At 39.6% G+C, this 19,808-nt stretch overlaps 1 protein-coding gene across 2 annotated transcripts in view; it reads right to left on the bottom strand.

Annotated features, from left to right (window-relative positions):
* Positions 1-19,808, bottom strand: part of LOC126184974 (condensin complex subunit 2-like) — a 179,660-nt gene that overhangs the window by 89,787 nt on the left and 70,065 nt on the right. For both annotated transcript variants that reach the window (XM_049927673.1, XM_049927672.1), the window contains 2 exons: positions 16,345-16,494; positions 8,115-8,207 (listed from right to left, as the gene is read on the bottom strand). In XM_049927673.1, the coding sequence (XP_049783630.1) occupies positions 8,115-8,207; positions 16,345-16,494 (243 nt within the window). The remainder of the gene's footprint in view (positions 1-8,114; positions 8,208-16,344; positions 16,495-19,808) is intronic.

Raw genomic sequence — 19,808 nt, 5'->3', positions numbered from 1 at the left:
TCTTCGAAGGGTTTGGTATGAGTTGGTTCCGATTGTAGTAGCTTGACACTCAGATCTACAAAATGGTTCAAATGGCTCTGAGCACTATGGGACTTAACATCTGTGGTCATCAGTCCCCTAGAACTTAGAACTACTTAAACCTAAGTAACCTAAGGACATCACACACATCCATGCCCGAGGCAGGATTCGAACCTGCGACCGTAGCAGTCGCAGGGTTCCGGACTGAGCGCCTAGAACCGCTAGACCACCGTGGCCGGCTACTCAGATCTCTGACACAAACATACCAAAAGAACTTTCTAGAGACCTTCCCCTGGATAATACATACTGAAATATACGCCTTTCAGAAGTTAATTGTCTGTGAGGATAGTGTCTGATTACATATTTAATGAGAGAAAAAGCACCCTCCTCCTGGCCAAGTTTTAGGTTCTGGGAGCGGGTGTGCACCTCCTAATGATGCTTCACTGAAACAACTTTCTTTTAATATTCTCAGTCACTGCTGCAGTCATACTCCCCATGTCTACTGATAAAAATAATCCACCTGCATTTGAAAACAGCTAACAAGAACTGGATTGGAATTATGAAATTTTAACCCAGATTCAGCATGAGCTTAAACCTCCTTGTGCTTTCTGCTGAAGCTACTTATATAGACCAGTAAATCAGCTGGTTTCTTCCAGAATTATCGAGTTGGTGTTGGTAAATGCTGCAGATGTTCTCATTTTGCCTTTCACGTCAGTCGCAATTCTTTGGTTGTTAGTGTATCTTCACAAAAAATACAAAGAAAGCAATATACACATTCAACACTGAAGACCTAAAGGTTGACAAGGGAAACCCACCATAGGTCTGACAGTCTAATGTTTGCAGGGTGAAAAAAGGGAAATGGGAGGGAGGAAAAGATGGACACATTCAGGCATGAGTGCTGACACCAATTTTTGAGAAATGACAGTCAAGGTTTTGAAGCCAATTCATGAGGTCACACAGTATCAAACATTGTGAGTCTGTATCATAGTGGCATAGTTTCTAATTTTTGTGTCCAATCCAATCTTATGTTTCTTTTTTTTTATATATTCTGTTGTTGAGGAAGTGTGTGACAAATATTTTTTGTGACATCATAAAATATTAAATTATTGACAAAAGAAATAAGCATTTCAAATCTTATTAAAACAGATTTTGTCATCACACGTCTTATGTAGTCGTACAAGATTAACAGTAACTGAAAATGAAAAAACACAAAATTCCAGTATTTCTTCTTTTGCTTTGATTTTTACTTTTACACTTCAAGAGAACCATTGCATTCCCCATGGCAATATCTATTCACAAAAACATTCAAAAGCATAAAAATTTTTAGCACCACAAGCAAAGTGCAACGGTAAATATGGCACAGTCACATTTTTGGAACGAATGTCATTAGGAAAAGCAGCCTCATTAATGTTGCTAAACAGCTTGTGATATGGCAATAATTTGGGGCAAATCACCATGCATATCGAAACATTTTCTCAGAAGCTGGAGCATGCAACTGGTGATGGAGGGCATGTATTTTAATTGCATCACTTCTACTTGATTTCTGTTTGCTGCACAATAGGGCACTTTTGCAATCACTAAATGTAATTCTTTACCGCCTGCAAAAGTAAATGTCTCAGGATTGACAGAACAGTGACACTTTATAAGAATTAGTTTTAACAAACGTGTGTATTCATATTACATTATCAAATAGCCTGTCGTATGAGGATACTGAAATACTAAAATTTCTGTTTTTCATTTTTGATTACTAGACTATAATGTTATATACAATTTGTAATGATAAAATCTGTTTTAATAATATCTTAAATGTTTATTTCTTTTGTCAATAACTTAACTGTATTTCACAATGTCATAAAAAAAAAAATCCCTGATGTCACATACCTCCACAGCAAGACGGGATTTGAACATGGGATGCAAAAATGTGAACCTCTAGTGTTAACCACTATGCTACCACCTCAGTCAACTTGACCTCACAGAGCAGACAAAGTCAGGCCATAATTTTAACCGTCATTTTCTCGGAAACTACTGAGTGTCGGCACCTAAACCAAAGTAGATGTACCGAATGTTATTAGAAAGAAGGTTGGGCCCGAAGCGAAATGGACTGAAATTGGCTGGTGCGGTGACAACATAGTATGGGCAAAGTGAAGCAACAGCTAATGGAGCGAGTGGCTCTTAAGCCTAACTAACTACTTATAACTACAATAAGTGCTCATAAAATTATTTAAAACAGATGATTTACCTATTTAGATGTTAGTAGTGGATGAAGAGTGCCACTGCAGGGATTTTCACGTTCATCCTGCTGGACTTGAAATATCACTAGACAGTGTTCCCAGTGTATCATACTTCTTTACACGATGTGCAATGTAGGCAGCCAAGTATCGGAATCCTTCTTCATAGCAGTCAAGTCCCTCATTAACAGCTGATTCTTCTGGTGTAGGTTGAAGAGGAAAGTTAATATCTTTCAGTTCTCTTTCACCAGCTACCTCTTCCAGTGCTTTGCTCATATCTGGCAAAATTCCTCTGAACAAAAGTTCATCACTGTCATCTGTTTCTTCGATACACGAATATCGTCGGCATTGTGTCCCAAGAGTCGCAGCCACAATCGATGTTTCACTTCTGTTGCAGAACAATTCAAGTGGAAATGATAAAGTCCTCTTATCTGTGAGAAAAAGTTTTCCAGTGCATCTTGGTTCAATCATGCAGTTAGTCTTATCTGCAGTGGCTGAAGATCTGAAAACGGTCCAAATAATGACCGAACAGTTGTCATACCTTTCTGGAAAGGGAGCAAATGACTTATGGCCTACACAAATTTTTTCAGCACATATGTACAGCTCCCTTAATATTCTTTCCTGAACATCCTTGTGCATTGCATAACCACAGGTAATATCCTTGTCATTGGATCTTCAAACAGTCAATGTCAAATGTGTTGTATGAAAGCTGAAAAAAATTTGCTGCTTCCTTTTCTTCAGGCATCTTATGGCTTTAGCCATCGTACTCCAAAAAAGTTGCATAGCTAAATAAACCCTCTGATGTTCTCTGCCTTGACACTGAGACGAATTTGTGATAGTTTACAACAACTTCATTTCACTTCTATGTAATGCGAGTAGTCTTTCTACAACAGACTTATCAAGAGTTTTCCCACTTTGAAGCCATTGCATTGGTCAGAAAGTAGCTCCTCATTAATTTCAATAAATGAGGAACATCCAGAAACACCCAGATTTGTTTATTTTCATATTGTGGATTTGGAGAACAGGCATCAAGACCATTCCACACAGATTAATTTTTTGTGCCATGGTCACACACCACCGCATCATCATCTTAGCCAACATCTTGTATGGAGCAGATGATACTGTTTAACTGATCAGCTCTTATGTGTGTCAAAATCATAATGGACTGGCTGAAAACAAACCGTGTACCATAACAAACAACATGTTAATACGCAGCTCTAAAACACAATCTTCGACAGAATCTTATGTAACAATATCGTATACATTCATTTCGTCAAATGAGAGCACACATACATATTCAACTTTTGACAATACAAATGAAAGTGGGAAACCAACCTGATTCCTTAAAAACAAACAACACTTCCCAGATACAGCACAAAGAATAACTGCTTTACAAATGTCTTCTTTTTGCCACTTTGACTCTCACTCTCTCTCTCTATTCAGCAACCATTTTGCATGTGTTCTTCAAAAGAAGTTTGCCTTACATTTCAGTCAGCCTTCTCCTGCACTTTCTTCTTTTGATACTTCTGCCGCTGTTTTGTTCTTGCAATGGAAGTTTTCGCTTTTAGCTTGAGGCACTTCTAACTATACCTCAGTTTCGCACCCATGGCTGTCAGTTTGTTGTTCCAATATTCTAATTCTTCGAGATATTTACAAAGATCTCTAATTTGTTTGCTCAAGTGCAATTTGCATTGTTTTCCCTGCCTGCAACCTGTCTGCCCTATTTCAAGAAACTGCATAAGCTGCACTCGCGTTACCGTGTACAGTGGGAACACTTCCTAGTATATTTACACTCTGCACTGCATCTGGTTTAAGCACTTTCCTTGGAGGTATATTAAGAAGTTATGCTCGCAAATCACAGACATAATCATCAGGTGTGAAATGCAAAGAACATATTGTTGATGTCTTAACACTGAAGTGATCTTTCCAATGGCACTTCATAATCCAGACTTTCTGCAATTTTCTTTCGGGAACGAATGATAGATTACACCCACACCTTTTGTCTCCCTACCATACAGCAGGCATCCCGTTACAGCACAGTCAGGCATTTTAAAACAAAACATTTATCAAACAGTGCAAAGTACCACAAAAAAAGGCAAAGAACGTAACTCCATACACAATGGAGCTGCTCGCTCCCACACGCTCCTATGACGACAACATGTACAGAACGACAAATTGTTCAGCAATCTGCACACCCCACACGGGCTCTTCCTGGGTGTACCTTTACTTTTACCATTCTTTCACTCTGTCTAGTTTTGTGTGTCAGAGCGAAACATTTTGAGAAACTCTCACATTTCTGTTATTGTTGACAAGGCATTTTACTAGTCTCTCAAAATACTGAGTAATTGTATCCCTGTTTTTTCATCTGACCCATTTCTTCTTCTTTCATCCAAATCTGTGGCAAACTCAAATAATCTCACAGTAAATGTGTCCAACTAGATAACACACACAACACAGTATATTTCTGTTATACTAGTAGCAAAACCCCATTTCATTGACTGTAACACATGCCATTTGTTCGATAATATGTGAACACAGACAGTTACTGAATGTTTCATGGCAAACTGTTAGAACAGACAAAAAATTGTTGTAACAGTATACAGGGTGAGTCACCCAACATTACCGCTGGATATATTTCGTAAACCACATCAAATACTGATGAACCAATTCCACGGACTGAACGTGAGGAGAGGGGCTAGTGTAATTGTTTAATACAAACCGTACAAAAATGCACGGAAGTATGTTTTTTAACACAAACCTACGTTTTTTTTAAATGGAACCACGTTAGTTTTGTTAGCACATCTGAACATATAAACAAATACGTAATCAGTGCCATTTGTTGCATTGTAAAATGTTAATTACATCCGGAGATATTGTAACCTAAAGTTGACGCTTGAAACCTCCGACGTTAAGTTGCGTGTTGTAACGAACTGCTGCAACATACATCGCGTTTCTACAGAATGATCTGCCAACGTTGCTCGGAAATGTCCCACTGGAAACGCGTCGACGTATGTGGTATCAGCATGATGGTGCACCTGCACATTCCGCAATTAACACTAGGCTGACCCTTGACAGGATGTTCGATGGGCGTTTCATAGGACGTGGAGGACGCACAAATTGGCCAGCCCGTTCTCCTGATCTTACACCTCTGGACTTCTTTCTGTGGGGTACGTTAAAGGAGAATGTGTACCGTGATGTGCCTACAACCCCAAAGGATATGAAACAACGTATTGTGGCAGCCTGCGGCGACATTACACCAGATGTACTGCGGTGTGTACGACATTCATTACGCCAGAGATCGCAATTGTGTGCAGCAAATGATGGCCACCACATTGAACATCTATTGGCCTGACATGTCGGGACACACTCTATCCCACTCCGTAACTGAAAACAGAAACCACGTGTGTACGTGTACCTCACCCCTCATGGTAATGTACATGTGTGTCAGTGAAAAAGACCAATAAAAAGGTGTTAGCATGTGGACGTAATGTGCTGTTCCAGTCTCTTCTGTACCTAAGGTCCATCACCGTTCCCTTTGGATCCCTACGTAATTCGGTGCTCTCCGATACACACGATCGAACAGCGGAGGAGTGGTACTCAAGTGTCAATTTTAGGTTACAATATCTCCGGATCTAATTAACATTTAACAATGCAACAAATGGCACTGATTACGTTTTTGTTTATATGTTCAGATGTACTAACAAAACTAATGGGGTTCCATTTAAAAAAACATACTTCCGTGCATTTTTTTATGGTTTCTATTAACCAATTACACTAGCCCCTCTCCTCACGTTCGGTCTGTGGAATCGATTCGTCAGTATTTGATGTGGTTTACGAAATATATCCAGCAGTAATGTTAGGTGACACACCCTGTATACCTGACTCTGACAATGGATATTTGATTGACTATCACCAATTTTAAAACGAAAATAGCTCCAAATGCAATGTTAACTTTAAAAACCACATATGAAAGAGAAACATGTGCCAAAATCCCACACAGCACACAGCCGTAATGTCGAGTGCGGCATGTCATAGCTCGTCGCGGCCAAACGTCAAAATACATCACTTTTTTACGTAGGAATGGAAAAAGATACAGCTCCATTTCCAATATTAAAAACACTTTTGATACCTTAGATCCATTTTGTTTGCAGCCCTGAAGGACCTAAAACGCACCAAACAAACTGGCCACTGACTGCAATTTGCACCTCAAACTTTTCGAAATGTTTAGTACTAACATTGTTTTGAAATATCAAAATAACTATAAGCAATGTCAAGAAGAGAGCCAGTTCATCATCAAGCTGCAATATCACACTACAAGACACGAAATCATTTTTTATCAAATAGTTACCTCAAAACTAAATTAGGAAGACTGCATAGCAGAGCACACTTGCTAGTCACGAATTTTGGTTTTTTAATGTTTCACGTGAAAAGTAAAAGCTTTACTAAGAAACTAGTTACAAAGATGTATGTAGCTTTGGTTCATCTACACAAAACAATAATTAAGTTGACTTAAACCGGAACACCCTCATTGTCCATAGATGATATGGTGCCATGTTGCTTCTAATGGAGTCAAGTTGTGCATATGCCATGCCACTGCTATGTCTCCGCAAAGCCACAGATCGTGATGAGTCACATCACGCCACGTCAGCTGTCGCATCACTTATCACATTAGGTCGATGGGCACCAAGTCTAAGATGTGCACTTGACCCTCCTTTATTCAACAGATGCAGGATCAGCTTTATCACTATGTTTAAATCTTTGATGTCTAATTTATGCTGCAAACAACACAGCCCAGCATGTAGCATTAAGTGGGCAATTTACCATGGCAGTTGGCCACGACTGTAAACAAACGAGAGCTTAGACTGCCTAAGTAGAGTGGAACAGCCTGCTGGAATAGGCTCCGCCTCCCTCTTAACTGGCTGCCACCTTACGTCCATATTCTGTGCTTCCACAAAAGCCGAACTGACATTACATTCATACGGATTGGTGATTGCTTTTGTTGTGGTGAGAAATACATTGAAATCCCTTTATGCACTATTATTAGTCTCTCCATTTCAAAACCAGAAAAGAAAACAATCAATCCCAAACACAATAAACTGAATTGCACAAAATATTTAGTACTGGCTACAGTGAAAATGTTTGCTATTGCTGGCAGTGGTAGTTCAGACCCTACCTCTACCAGTATCTCATGCAACCGTAGTTCAAAACTACTCCCACCTAAAACTGCCACAATATAGTGTCTGTATAATACCTGCTTGGCAGTGTTTAGACAACACTAGTGGACCCTCTTAATTACACCATATTTCCCAAATATGTAACATTTTCATGCGAACATTAACAAATGTTGTGTAACTACATCCAACCATTTCAAGAGCTTTTGAATACTGTTAAGATAACAATTCCAATCTTTTTTTAAAAAAAAAAAAAAAGAGGAGAAAGAACACTTGCTTCAATATCTCAGTTAAGGTAAGGATATTAATGGGAAGGAAAATTGTGTGCCTCTGCATACAATCACTTGCACAAAAGCTGTTTTCAATATCTTGAACCATTCAGGATACAAAATGGATGTAACATCATACATGGCTCATACTGTATGCTCCAGCATTATTACTTTTTTTAATGTTCTTATCAGCATTCTGTGAATCATGTAGCGATTCATTCCATGACCAGGTATATTTGGTTTCTATGGTGCCACAGAAATAGATGAATTAAAATTAACAACTAAAAATAATCATTTAAAATGAAAAAGAGTACACATCACAAAATGTTGAAGTCATTTACATAAAACTAAACTAATCCATTGCAAATAGACAAAACTTGCTATATATTTTTTCCATTTTGAAGGAACGTATGATAGCTGTAGTTTACCTGAAAATTGTCCATCTTACTATCCTTGGAGCTTAACATTGATATCATATAATCAATCATCTCCAGTTGGAAAGCATTTCCTGGGTTAATTTTCTGTAAAATAAAACAAAATTTTCAGTTCAAATAAAGGAACAATCAACCTACATGAAGCATAGCTTTGGCCAAAGAAGCTAGTCAACATGAAGAGGAACGCTTCATAACAAAATACTCAGCCCTTCTTTTGCAAATACCAATCTCCTGCCATTGAGTTAAAAATAGGAGTACATTGAGATGTTTGATAAAGTGACACTGGGAACAAGATCAATTTACACAAGACCTGACTGAAGCATTGGCCCAGTGTCATACCACTCAGATGAAAGTTGCTCACAAAAAGTTTTTTTACTGTATGCTCTACACACATTTCCATATGTGTAGTAATTTGAATGCAGAATGCAAGTTGAAACTTCAGTCTGATCCTCATAGTTTAGTAGCTGTAACGACCGCTCCCTCTAGCTCATGTGGGTTCCATGTGAACAGTCTGACTTTCGTGTCCTTAACAAATATCTCCCTTTTGTTACATTTATGAGTACATTTCCTTTCCTCCACAAGAGCAATCATGTGGCCACGAGTAGCCTGTTGAGGCATTGTTCATGAATAAGTGGATGACTCCATGTGAGGTGATTCAGGTACCTGACCTTGACCTTAAACAGTGCAATGACAGATATAGCTCGCTGTATCAGAACGTCAGTCAACACAGCAGAATACTGCCACCACATGTGAGGGTAACATCTAACATGACAGTACTCCAGCAGCAAGTTATGCATTACAGTCTCTCTAGATGTGTCCATAGATGACATAGGTCACCAACCATAGACTTCCAAAAAATTCATTACATTTGAGTGCTTTACTACTGTCAGCTGTACAGGGTGGTACATTGATAGTGACCAGGCCAAATATCTCATGAAATAAGCATCAAACGAAGAAACTACAAAGAACGAAACTTGTCTAGCTTGAAGGGGGAAACCAGGTGGCGCTATGGTTGGCCCGCTAGATGGCGCTGTCATAGGTCAAACGAATATCAACTGCATTTTTTAAAAAGAGGAACCCCCATTTTTTATTACATATTCGTGTAGTACATAAAGAAATATGAATGTTTTAGTTGGACCACTTTTTTCACTTTGTGATAGATGGTGCTGTAGCAGTCACAAAGGTATAAGTACATGATATCACGTAACATTTCACCAGTGCAGACGGTATTTGCTTTGTGATACATTACCCGTGTTAAAATGGACCGTTTACCAATCGCAGAAAAGGTCGATATCGTGTTAATGTATGGCTATTGTGATCAAAATGTCCAACGAGCATGTGCTATGTACGCTGCTCAGTATCCTGCATGGCATGATCCAAGTGTCTGCACCGTTCGCCGGATATTTACGTTATGTAAGTAAACAAGAAGTGTTCAGCCACATGTGAAACGTGAACCACAACCTGCAACAAATGATGATGCCGAAGCAGGTGTTTTAGCTGCTGTCGCGGCTAATCCGCACACCAGTAGCAGACAAACTGCGCGAGAATCGGGAATCTTAAAAACGTCGGTGTTGAGAATGCTACGTTAACATTGATTGTACCAGTACCATATTTCTATGCACCAGGAATTGAATGGAGACGGCTTTGAATGTCGTGTACAGTTCTGCCACTGGGCACAAGAGAAATTATGGGATAATGACAGTTTTTTTGCATGCGTTCTATTTAGCGACGAAGCGTCATTCACCAACAATGGTAACGTAAACCGGCATAATATGCACTATTGGGCAACGGAAAATCCACGATGGCTGCGACAAGTGGAACATCAGCGACCTTGGCGGGTTAATGTATGGTGGGGCATTATGGGAGGAAGGATAATTGGCCCCCATTTTATCGATAACAATCTAAATGGTGCAATGTATGCTAATTTCATACGTAATGTTCTACCGATGTTATTACAAGGTGTTTCACTGCATGACAGAATGGCGATGTACTTCCAACATGATGGACGACTGGCACATAGCTCGCGTGCGGTTAAAGCAGTATTTAATAGTATATTTCATGACAGGTGGATTGTTCGTTGAAGCACCATACCATGGCCCACATGTTCACTGGGTCTGACATCCACAGATTTCTTTCTGTGGGGAAACTTGAAGGATATTTGCTATCATGATCCACTGACAATGCCTGATAACATGCGTCAGCACATTGTCAATGCATGTGCGAACATTACGGAAGGTGAACTACTCCCTGTGAAGGGAATGTCGTTACACGTATTTCCAAATGCATTGAGGTTGATGGACAGAATTTTGAGCATATATTGCATTAATGTGGTATTTACAGGTAATCATGCTGTAACAGCATGCGTTCTCAAAAATGATGAGTTCACGAAGGTGCATGTATCACATTGGAACAACCGAAATAAAATGTTCAAACATACCTACATTCCATATTTTAATTTAAAAAACCTATCTGTTTCCAACTGTTCGTCTAAAATTGTGAGCCACATGTTTGTGACTATTACAGCAACATCTATCACAAAGCGAAAAAAGTGGTCCAACTAAAACATTCATATTTCTTTATGTACTACACGAATATGTAATAAAAAAATGGGTGTTCCTATTTAAAAAAACGCAGTTGATATTTGTTTGACCTATGGCAGCGCCATCTAGCGGGCCAACCATAGTGCCATCTGGTTTTGCCTTCAAGCTAGACAAGTTTCGTTCTTCGTAGTTTTTTCATTTAACGCTTATTTCGTGAGATATTTGGCCCAGACGTGTGTGTGGGCGTGTATTATACTTATGTTTATTATTATATTATTCTATAATTGTCTGTACAAAATGAAATTACTCTTAAGTTTTATTAAATACTACTTACTAATTATCCATGTGAAAAATGTGTGTGCGCGCGCGCGCGCCCACACACACACACACACACACACACACACACACACACACACACACACACACACATTTTTCACATGGATAATTAGTAAGTAGTATTTAATAAAACTTAAGAGTAATTTCATTTTGTACAGACAATTATAGAATAATATAATAATAAACATAAGTATAATATAATAATAAACTTCATAATAATACAATACACTGTAAGGGGCAACTGTGGCGCAATGTAGACCACCTGATAGTGAAATTGCAAAAATGTAGCCGTCCAGGCAGCTGCACCTCAGCTTCCGTTCGAATGGACAGAGATCGAACCCAGTGGCGGAATGGTTTTCCACTCAGTCATGATGAAAATTTCAGACTGCCCAGTTATCGTGATGCTAGATATACTCGCCCACATCACCAGGGTCACCTGGTAGACGTTTGTTAGAACTGTTCACACTGTCAGCAGCCAACTGTGTCGGTTTAGAGAACATCACAGATCTCTGATAGGACCATGCCGTCTGATGCCAAAAGTATGGTATTCTTATTTTACTTCTTTTTGAAAATGCGGCCTCAGTATCACCCCACTATCTATTATTAATTAACCTACATATTTCCAAATCAGATAACCACCCTTAAATTCAGTGTTAGCTAAGTTATGGGCTTACGCTCATGATGAAATTTCAACACTACGCCAGGTAGTTCTAAAATTAATGTATAATTAAGTGGCCAGAACTCTTTCTTTCTCAATAGTAGCACAACCCTCAGTGGAAAATAATTTTGGCCTGGATGTAAATACAGCCTTTGGATTCTCTATGCAACACTCAGGCCAAACAGAAGAATACCGTTACATCTGCAGAAGTGAGTTCTGTCTATCACCCTCATTTCTCCAGGCCTGGGAAGGGCTTCAAATTTTTCTGTCCACATTACATTAAGAGTGTTGGTACTGCCAAAATTTTTCAATGCTCACTTGATACCTCTTTACCATTTTAGGTCAAGATCAAAGGACTTGATTGCTTAGAGGAGTTAAAAATTCTGTCCCTGATTCATCACAGCAGAAAGGCATCACCTTTAATCATTGTTTGAAGACCTAGTGATGCATTGCACTTTTGTGAGTAATTTAAAAATATGGTAAACACTCAAGTCAACTGTGGACTCTTACCCTGTCTGACGTCCTGATGAATCATTATTGAAATTGGCAAGGGGTTTGTATTTATCTACGATGTATCTAAGATCTATCTTATGAAAGCTTATTTTCAATTTTCTTTGGAAGGCTTCTAAAGCCATTCTGGTATTATGTACTCCTTACAATCTCTATCAATGTAACAGTTTACCTTGAGGCATATCTCACGCACTAGCAATCCTTCAAAAAATTTTTAGGACAAACTACTACCAATATTTCATAATACATCAATTATCTGGGTGATACAATGGTCACAGGAAGCACTCAAGAGGAGCATATGTCTAATCTCTGGTGAGTGTTATCCGGGCTGATATGCATCTTGTCGAAATGCTTTTTCTGTCAGCTTTGCATCACATATTTAGGATATATCCATAGCTGGGACAGCCACAGCCTTAAAGTATTGTCAAAGTATGTGACAGCAATTTCTCATATTCCTATACCACAGAATGTGAAGTAAATGCAGGTTTTTATGAGCAAGGTTACATATTATTCTCTGTTTATTGCTCACATTGCAACAATGGCCCATTCACTGATTCAATTGTAGAGAAAAGGTCTCTCTTTCCAGGGGTCCGCAGATTGTCATCAAGCATTTCTTAAACTCTAGCAATGATTCTGAACTCCACCCTGTCTGACCTTATACCAAACCCAGTTGCGTCTCATATTGGCCACTGACACCATATGACATTGGGGCTATTCTACCACATATATGTGTGAATGATTCAGAAAGGTTTAATGCAGTCACCTCTAAGACATTTAAAGATTATTCCCAGGAAGAAAAAAGACACTAGCAATTATCTTTGGTATCCAGGAGTTCCACATTTTCCTTTAAGGCAACAAAATTCATCTGTTCACAGGTCATAAGTCATCGTTTGCCATATCTAGCCCCAAGACAAAGTTGCCAGAACAGACATCTCAGGAGTTACGCCACTGGGCTCTCATTTCTTATCGAATTGTCAATATTACATTAATTATCGTTTACTGGTCCTGCATGTGAATGCAAATTGATTGTCACTGTTCACTATAGGTCGGGATGAGGAATTTGATAAATAAAAAACTCTGCTTTCAGATCAGTTCTCAACTCTAACATCTGGCAAAAGAATCTCTCATCACTTCACAACATGTCACAGCTGCCACACTTAAAAATCTACTCTTAAGATCGGTTTACCAGTTTGTACAAACTGGCTAGCCACAGACCTTTATTTCAGTTGCCCCTCATGGAACTTCACTGTTTTTTTTCTGCTAAGCCATGCCCTTCCTTTTTCAAGGGTGTCCTTTTAGTGAATCAAGATGACCATCAGTGTCAAAAGGTGATTGTTATGTACTTCCGCATATTGTGATTCCTACATCAATCTCACTGGGGTATTTGTAGAATGAAGAATCTGGACTGGTGTCACGTGTATTGGCCACGTGTCCATGAAGATTTTGCACATGTGTCTTAATAATGGCAAGCTTGTTACAAGCAGCAAACAGAACCATCCAAAGCCTACCATCCATGGTTTATGCCTGCAGAGCCTTGAGATCGGATGCATGCTGATTTTGCGAGTCCATTTCATGGGGCAATGTGGTGATTGTAATAGACATGTATTTTCATTTCTCATGTATCATCAAAATACAACAGACCACAATGGAGAATACCACTAAGGCTCTAGCCAATGTTGTCTCTACTGGAGGTGCCCCACAAAACATGTGCCACCAATAATGGACCACAGCTTACAATCCCCTGGTTTTCAACAAGTATCTTAATGTCCCTCCATTTCAGCCAGTTCCTAATGGCATTACGGGACTTCTGTGCAAATGTTAAATGCAAATGGAAAAGCTGTCCAACTTTCCTTTTTATCCTCTTACTGGGTGATACTAATTAACCATCAAAGCCCAGCAGAACTCCTGCATGGATGCCTTCATTGTTTCTTGTGAGGCCTGTTGCAGCCTCCATCATTACACCAAGAAGAAAAAATAATATCTTTTAAGATGGACATCCCAGTCCGGGCACACACATTGTTGCATATGCCTCACTGGATACATGGCTTCATCACTACCCAGCAAGGATGTCAGCTGGGTCCTGGTGGGTACACATTGAGGCATCATTAGATGGCACCAGAATCAGCTAAGGTTGCATCATCCAGAGAAAGCTGCCTCTAGATGTGCCACTCAAGAGACAGCCTGCCTTGCCCACCCCCCAAAACCACTGACAGCAGACATGGAGTCCACTTCCAGGATGACATCACAGGCAATTTATGCCTCACATTCCTGGTTCTCCAGCAGTTATCCATAACCTCTAAGATCTGGACGATAGGCAGTACACCCCCAGTCTATGTTGGGTATGATGTTCCTTCTCAGGAACAGCAACAAGCCATGAATCCTAATCAGTTTTGCCTCTTGCATCTCTGGCATTGCACCCAGGAGCAGCTCCTCTACCATCAACAGCATTTGAAGTTGTGCCCCTCACCCACCTCATCATCCCCAGCACTGACCAGGATGGTTTCAAGCCTATGGGCTGATCCTAGAGGAGAGGGATCTCATTATCCCGAGGGACAAATCAATGGTTCAAGTGATAAAATTGTGCATACTGTTACATCTATAAAAAAGCCAAGTCTGAAACACACTGGTAATAACAAAATTGGCAACTATTAACAACACAAGTGGCAACAGTAAGGTCTTACGGCATGACAAGAGGAGCCGCAGACCCGGAAGTAGGCAGAGCAACACCAGGATGATGAACAGTTGTGCTTGATAACACACAAAGAGGGCTGCATGTACTTCTGACAACGGAGTCCTTGATAAGGACTGGAATTAAAACTAACAGTGGGTACAGAACTTCATTTTGGTAGGCCAATGCAGCACTTAGGACGCATTGTGTGATCATATTACGAGAGGCATCTCTACTGCTGCACACAGCCTCTGAAGAATCTCCGAGCTATGGTGCTCATATACAGCCAATAAGGAGGGGAGTAGCCTTCGATGCTACACCATGCCAGGCAAAGGCGGGGTCGAAGGGGAAATCATAACAAAACTCAGGAGCAGAACACAGAGACAGAGAGAGAGAGATCATTGATTGTAGAGTTAGCAACAGGAGCTGATGGGCTTTTAGGAAGTAGCTGCAGGATTCTGTTTTTGTCGTATGGGTCATGACAGGCTTCCAGTAGACTGTGTTTGCTAGTTGCAGTCTCAGTATCAGACTTAGCCACTCCATGTAAACACCTCGGACAGAGCAATTAGTCTGGCTTGTTTAAATCTGAATAAACTTCAACTTATTAACAGTACTGAAGAGCTTATTGCTGATAGCTCCCAGTCATGTACCTTTAATACTGGGGATTTCAACAGCTTAATCAGATCAAAGTCTCCCTCTCACTATGCTCAAACAGTTAAGCCCCTCCTTACAAACAGTCCAACATTTGGGACATAACTATACGTCCAACATGGCCACTAGAAGGCTGCATCCGTTAGCACCAGGCCACCTGCAAAACACCCAAGGTAGACTTCAGGGCTGCTCTGGACTGATAGATTCACTTTCAACCAGACAATGTTTACAGCAAGCTCTCTGCTGTATTTATCTACAATGACCCTTCACTTCACGGTTTACTCCTGGGCTGTGATTTGTGATTTGAAATTGGGTGTTACCTTCCTTCTGCATTTGGCAAGTCTCCCTAACACAGGACTGTCTTCACTCACCATTAAACTAACAGTCCCCCCCCCCCCCCCCCCCCCATTGATTGAACTGATGGCATATGGGTGCACTGAAAGAATGATTCTTATCAGAGTGCTTTCCAGTCAAACCTACAAACAGGACTAAGATGTAAAGTATTATTCAACAGGCTTTCAGAGTGCTGGATTCATCACAAGGTATCCACCTCCTGAGGTTTGCCCCTCCCCTCCCCCCTCCAGCACTTCCAGAAGAGTCAGAAACTATAACATTCTGTGATTTGATAGTGAGTGAGTTGTGCTGAACAATATTTGTGTTGTTTAAGAAGAAGATTGTCAACGAAAAGAACCATATCTCATTTTATTATTTACATATTCTGTCCAATTAAAGTGAAAAACACAAGAAAAATTTAAGAAAATATGTTTAACTATTAGCTGTAATTGTGGTCATTTTGAGTTTTCAGAGTTCAGATGAAAGCAAAAATGTTCACATGTGCATATTGTATGGAAAAATAATTACATTTTCAGATGACAACTTCAAGCACTGAGTAAAGTGAACTATCATATCCGATCCCAACACTTGTGGGGCATCAGTAGACATCCGCTGCCTGCTTCTGACATTTGGTGATGCCACCGACAGACGGCGACTCTGCTCCAGGTTATCATCATTCTGTAAAATATAAAACAAAGTACCATAAAAAACTTTATCAAAACAACAATGACAACATACAAAACTCCAATGAAAAAATAGACTTTCACATGCATGCATTACCTCCTTCAGGGTACCCAGAACATTACTTAATCGAAAAAATACTTTGTGGTTGTGTGTCCAGCATTATTTGACACTAATCTCAAGCAACTATACTTTGTGTTTCAGAAAAGTAATTCCTGAGCTTGCATTACAAATTTACTAAACAGCAGAGGAAGAAAAAAGCAGCACAACCGTCAATGCTGCTGGTGTGTATTACACTTAAGCAAACTGTGTAAATTATTTTCATTATTAGTGTGGAATGGTCTCCCAGAAGAACAATTGTCACTGAAAACCTCTTCCTCTTTCCCCTGTCAAGTGTTCCAAAGTATAGATAAAAGAACCCACCATTTATTGCGTCTTTTAAAGTTCTCTCTCATTTTAATTCCTCTATTCTGTATTTGTTTGCAAACACTGTTTCAGTTTTTCAACAAAATTACCTCAAGATATGAAGTCTCAAAATCGATGAGCCAGTAAATTTTTTTTCCGGCAATGTTTGATTCATTATCATTAACAGTTCAGCTAAACACTGACAGTCCCTGGCAGTTTATTTTACAGTCAACTTTATCTCTACAGATAACTGTAGCGGAATTATCTTCAGAGATTATGTTACGACCCATAACAAGAGTCTAATGAACACACTGAAACAAACTGTTTGTTTGCACTGGTAAAGTGACTGCGCATATTTGCCAATATCCAGCAGCTTAATTTTATCCTTTGTGTCTGAACTGCCGCAACTGTGGTAATCCAAGTGACTGAATGTACGCATAAATTCTGAGTCAGTCATAATATAGGCATTTAAATTGTACATTTCAACTATTTGAATCCTGTGCATCCCTCCTCAGGTGCTATATATATCCTCTTCTACTTTGTATTAATTGTTGTACTTGTTTGACAATGGTTTAGAATGGTAAGTGAATATTGGATCTTCTGGGTTAAATTGGCAACTTTATGTGGAATTTTAACAATGTAGGGCATGCTGGCACATCAGACACTGTTTGTAAGATATCATTCTCATAAAAAAGTTAATTTCCTATCTGCTAAAAGAGTAGCTGATGTGGCTCGCTTAAGTCGTAACAAACAAATTTTTCTTGTTTACAATCTCAATTAAACTACTCCTCAAAGAACGCATTAATATTAGGGGAGATACAGAAAAAATGTGTGAAGAAAGAAATTTGTTAAAATATTTGTATCAGAAGCTCAGAGAGAAACGGCACTGGTATTAAAAGCTGACAGATACTCCACTGTGATCATTATGAACAGCATTATGCTAGCGGAACTTCGACATTTCTTCTACAGGCAATAATATTTATGAAGTAAAATATGATTCAATAGTAAAATTTCAAGAAACAATAAGAATGTTCTTATCACATGTCACCATTATGTAACTGGTAAAACACAGCAGTATATGTACAATCAAGAATTTGAAGACCCTAAAACTTTGATGTCAGACTGAAACCACAAACAAAACTCTCCATCAAGAAAATTGTCACCAGGATAGTTAGCTGTTACACAACTTCCTTCACAAATATTACACATTCGAAAATTCTTATTCCAACAACATGTATGATCTTACTACATTGATTAAAGATGTAAAAGTATGATGGTAGGCTAGACCTGGTCTTTGCTATACAATGACGGAAAAAAATTGAAACATCAAAAAATAATAGAGAATAATGACATTTTGGGAATACCTTTGTCTAAGTAACATATTTAAGTGCAGGATCACATTGCAAGGTCACAGGTTAATGCAAACGTGAGATAAGCTATTGCAAATGTGAAACGCCAGTACATTAGTAACCCATGTAACTGCCAGAATGTTGAATGCAAGCATGCAAACATGCATGCATTGTGTTGTACAGGTGTTTGATGTCAGTTTGTGGGATGTAGTTCCATGCCTGTTGTACTTGGTCAACACAAGAATGGCTAATGCTGTTTGCGGACGACACTGGAGTTGTCGTCCCATGATGTCCCATATGTGCTCGATTGGAGAAAGATCTTGTGACTGAGCAGGAAAAAGAAATATGTCGACACACTGTAGAGCATGATGGGTACAACAGCAGTATGTGGGTAAGTGTTATCCTGTTGGAAAACACACTTAGTACTACTGTTCATGAATGGCAGCACAAGAGGTCCTGTCGCCAGGCTGATTTACTAATTTGAGTCACGGTGCATGGGATGGCCATGAGAATGCTCCTGCTGTCATATGAAATTGCACCCCAGACCATAACTCCTGGTGTAGGTCCAGTGTCTAGCAAGCAGACATGTTGGTTCAGGCTCAACTGGCCTCCACCTAACCCACACACAGCCATCACGCACTGAGGGAGAACCAGCTGTAATTAGAAAACACAACAGAACTCCACCCTGCCCTCCAATGAGCTCTCACTTGACATTGCTACGTCGAAAATGGCAGTGGTATGGGGTCACTGGAATGCACATTACATGGTGTCTAGCTTGGAGCTGTCCTTGAAGTAACCGACTTTAAACAGTCAGCTGTGTCACTCTGATGCCAACTGCTGCAAATGCAGTAATATGAGCTAGAGTCATACGCCAAACACAATGGTCTTCCCTCTCAGTAGTGCCGTGTGGCCATCCGGAGCCCAGTCCTCTTGCAACCGTACTTCCGCGTACCTCCTTGTGACCACCGCAGCCAGCAGTTGTGCACAGTGGCTACATTCCTGCCAAGTTGTCCTGCAATATTGCAAAAGAAACATCCAGCTTCTCATAGCCCTATTACACAACCTCAGTTCAAACTCAGTGAGGTGTTAATAATGGTGTCCCTGTCACCTTAAAGGCATTCTCGACTAACATCAACTCACCATGCAATCTCAAAGGTTATTAACGATCACGACTGTTACAGCATTTATTTAAAGCAAACCTGATTTGTATTCTCATAGTGGTGCTGCTAGCACCACACTTACACAACTGGCATGAAATTGTAATAAGCATCATCTTTCTGATGTAAAAACATGCCTACCAACTTTTGTTTATGTCGCACAGCTTACTGATGTTGCAATTTGTTTGCCACAATTGTAATTAACTAACAGATGTTCCAGTGTATGAAATAACTGACATAATCCAGAGCATTCTTTTAAAAAACTGAAAGACGTTAATTCCTGAAATTTTGAAGACTACACATATGTTGAATGTGAAAATTTCTTAAGAACGCATTTTCCAATAACAATTAAAAAACTTACATGCAAGTAAACATTAATTGTTTTTGATGGAATCAAAGC

Source organism: Schistocerca cancellata, chromosome 4 (assembly GCF_023864275.1).
Source record: "Schistocerca cancellata isolate TAMUIC-IGC-003103 chromosome 4, iqSchCanc2.1, whole genome shotgun sequence".
Lineage (NCBI taxonomy): Eukaryota > Metazoa > Arthropoda > Insecta > Orthoptera > Acrididae > Schistocerca > Schistocerca cancellata.
This window is presented reverse-complemented; position numbering and strand designations above follow the sequence as displayed.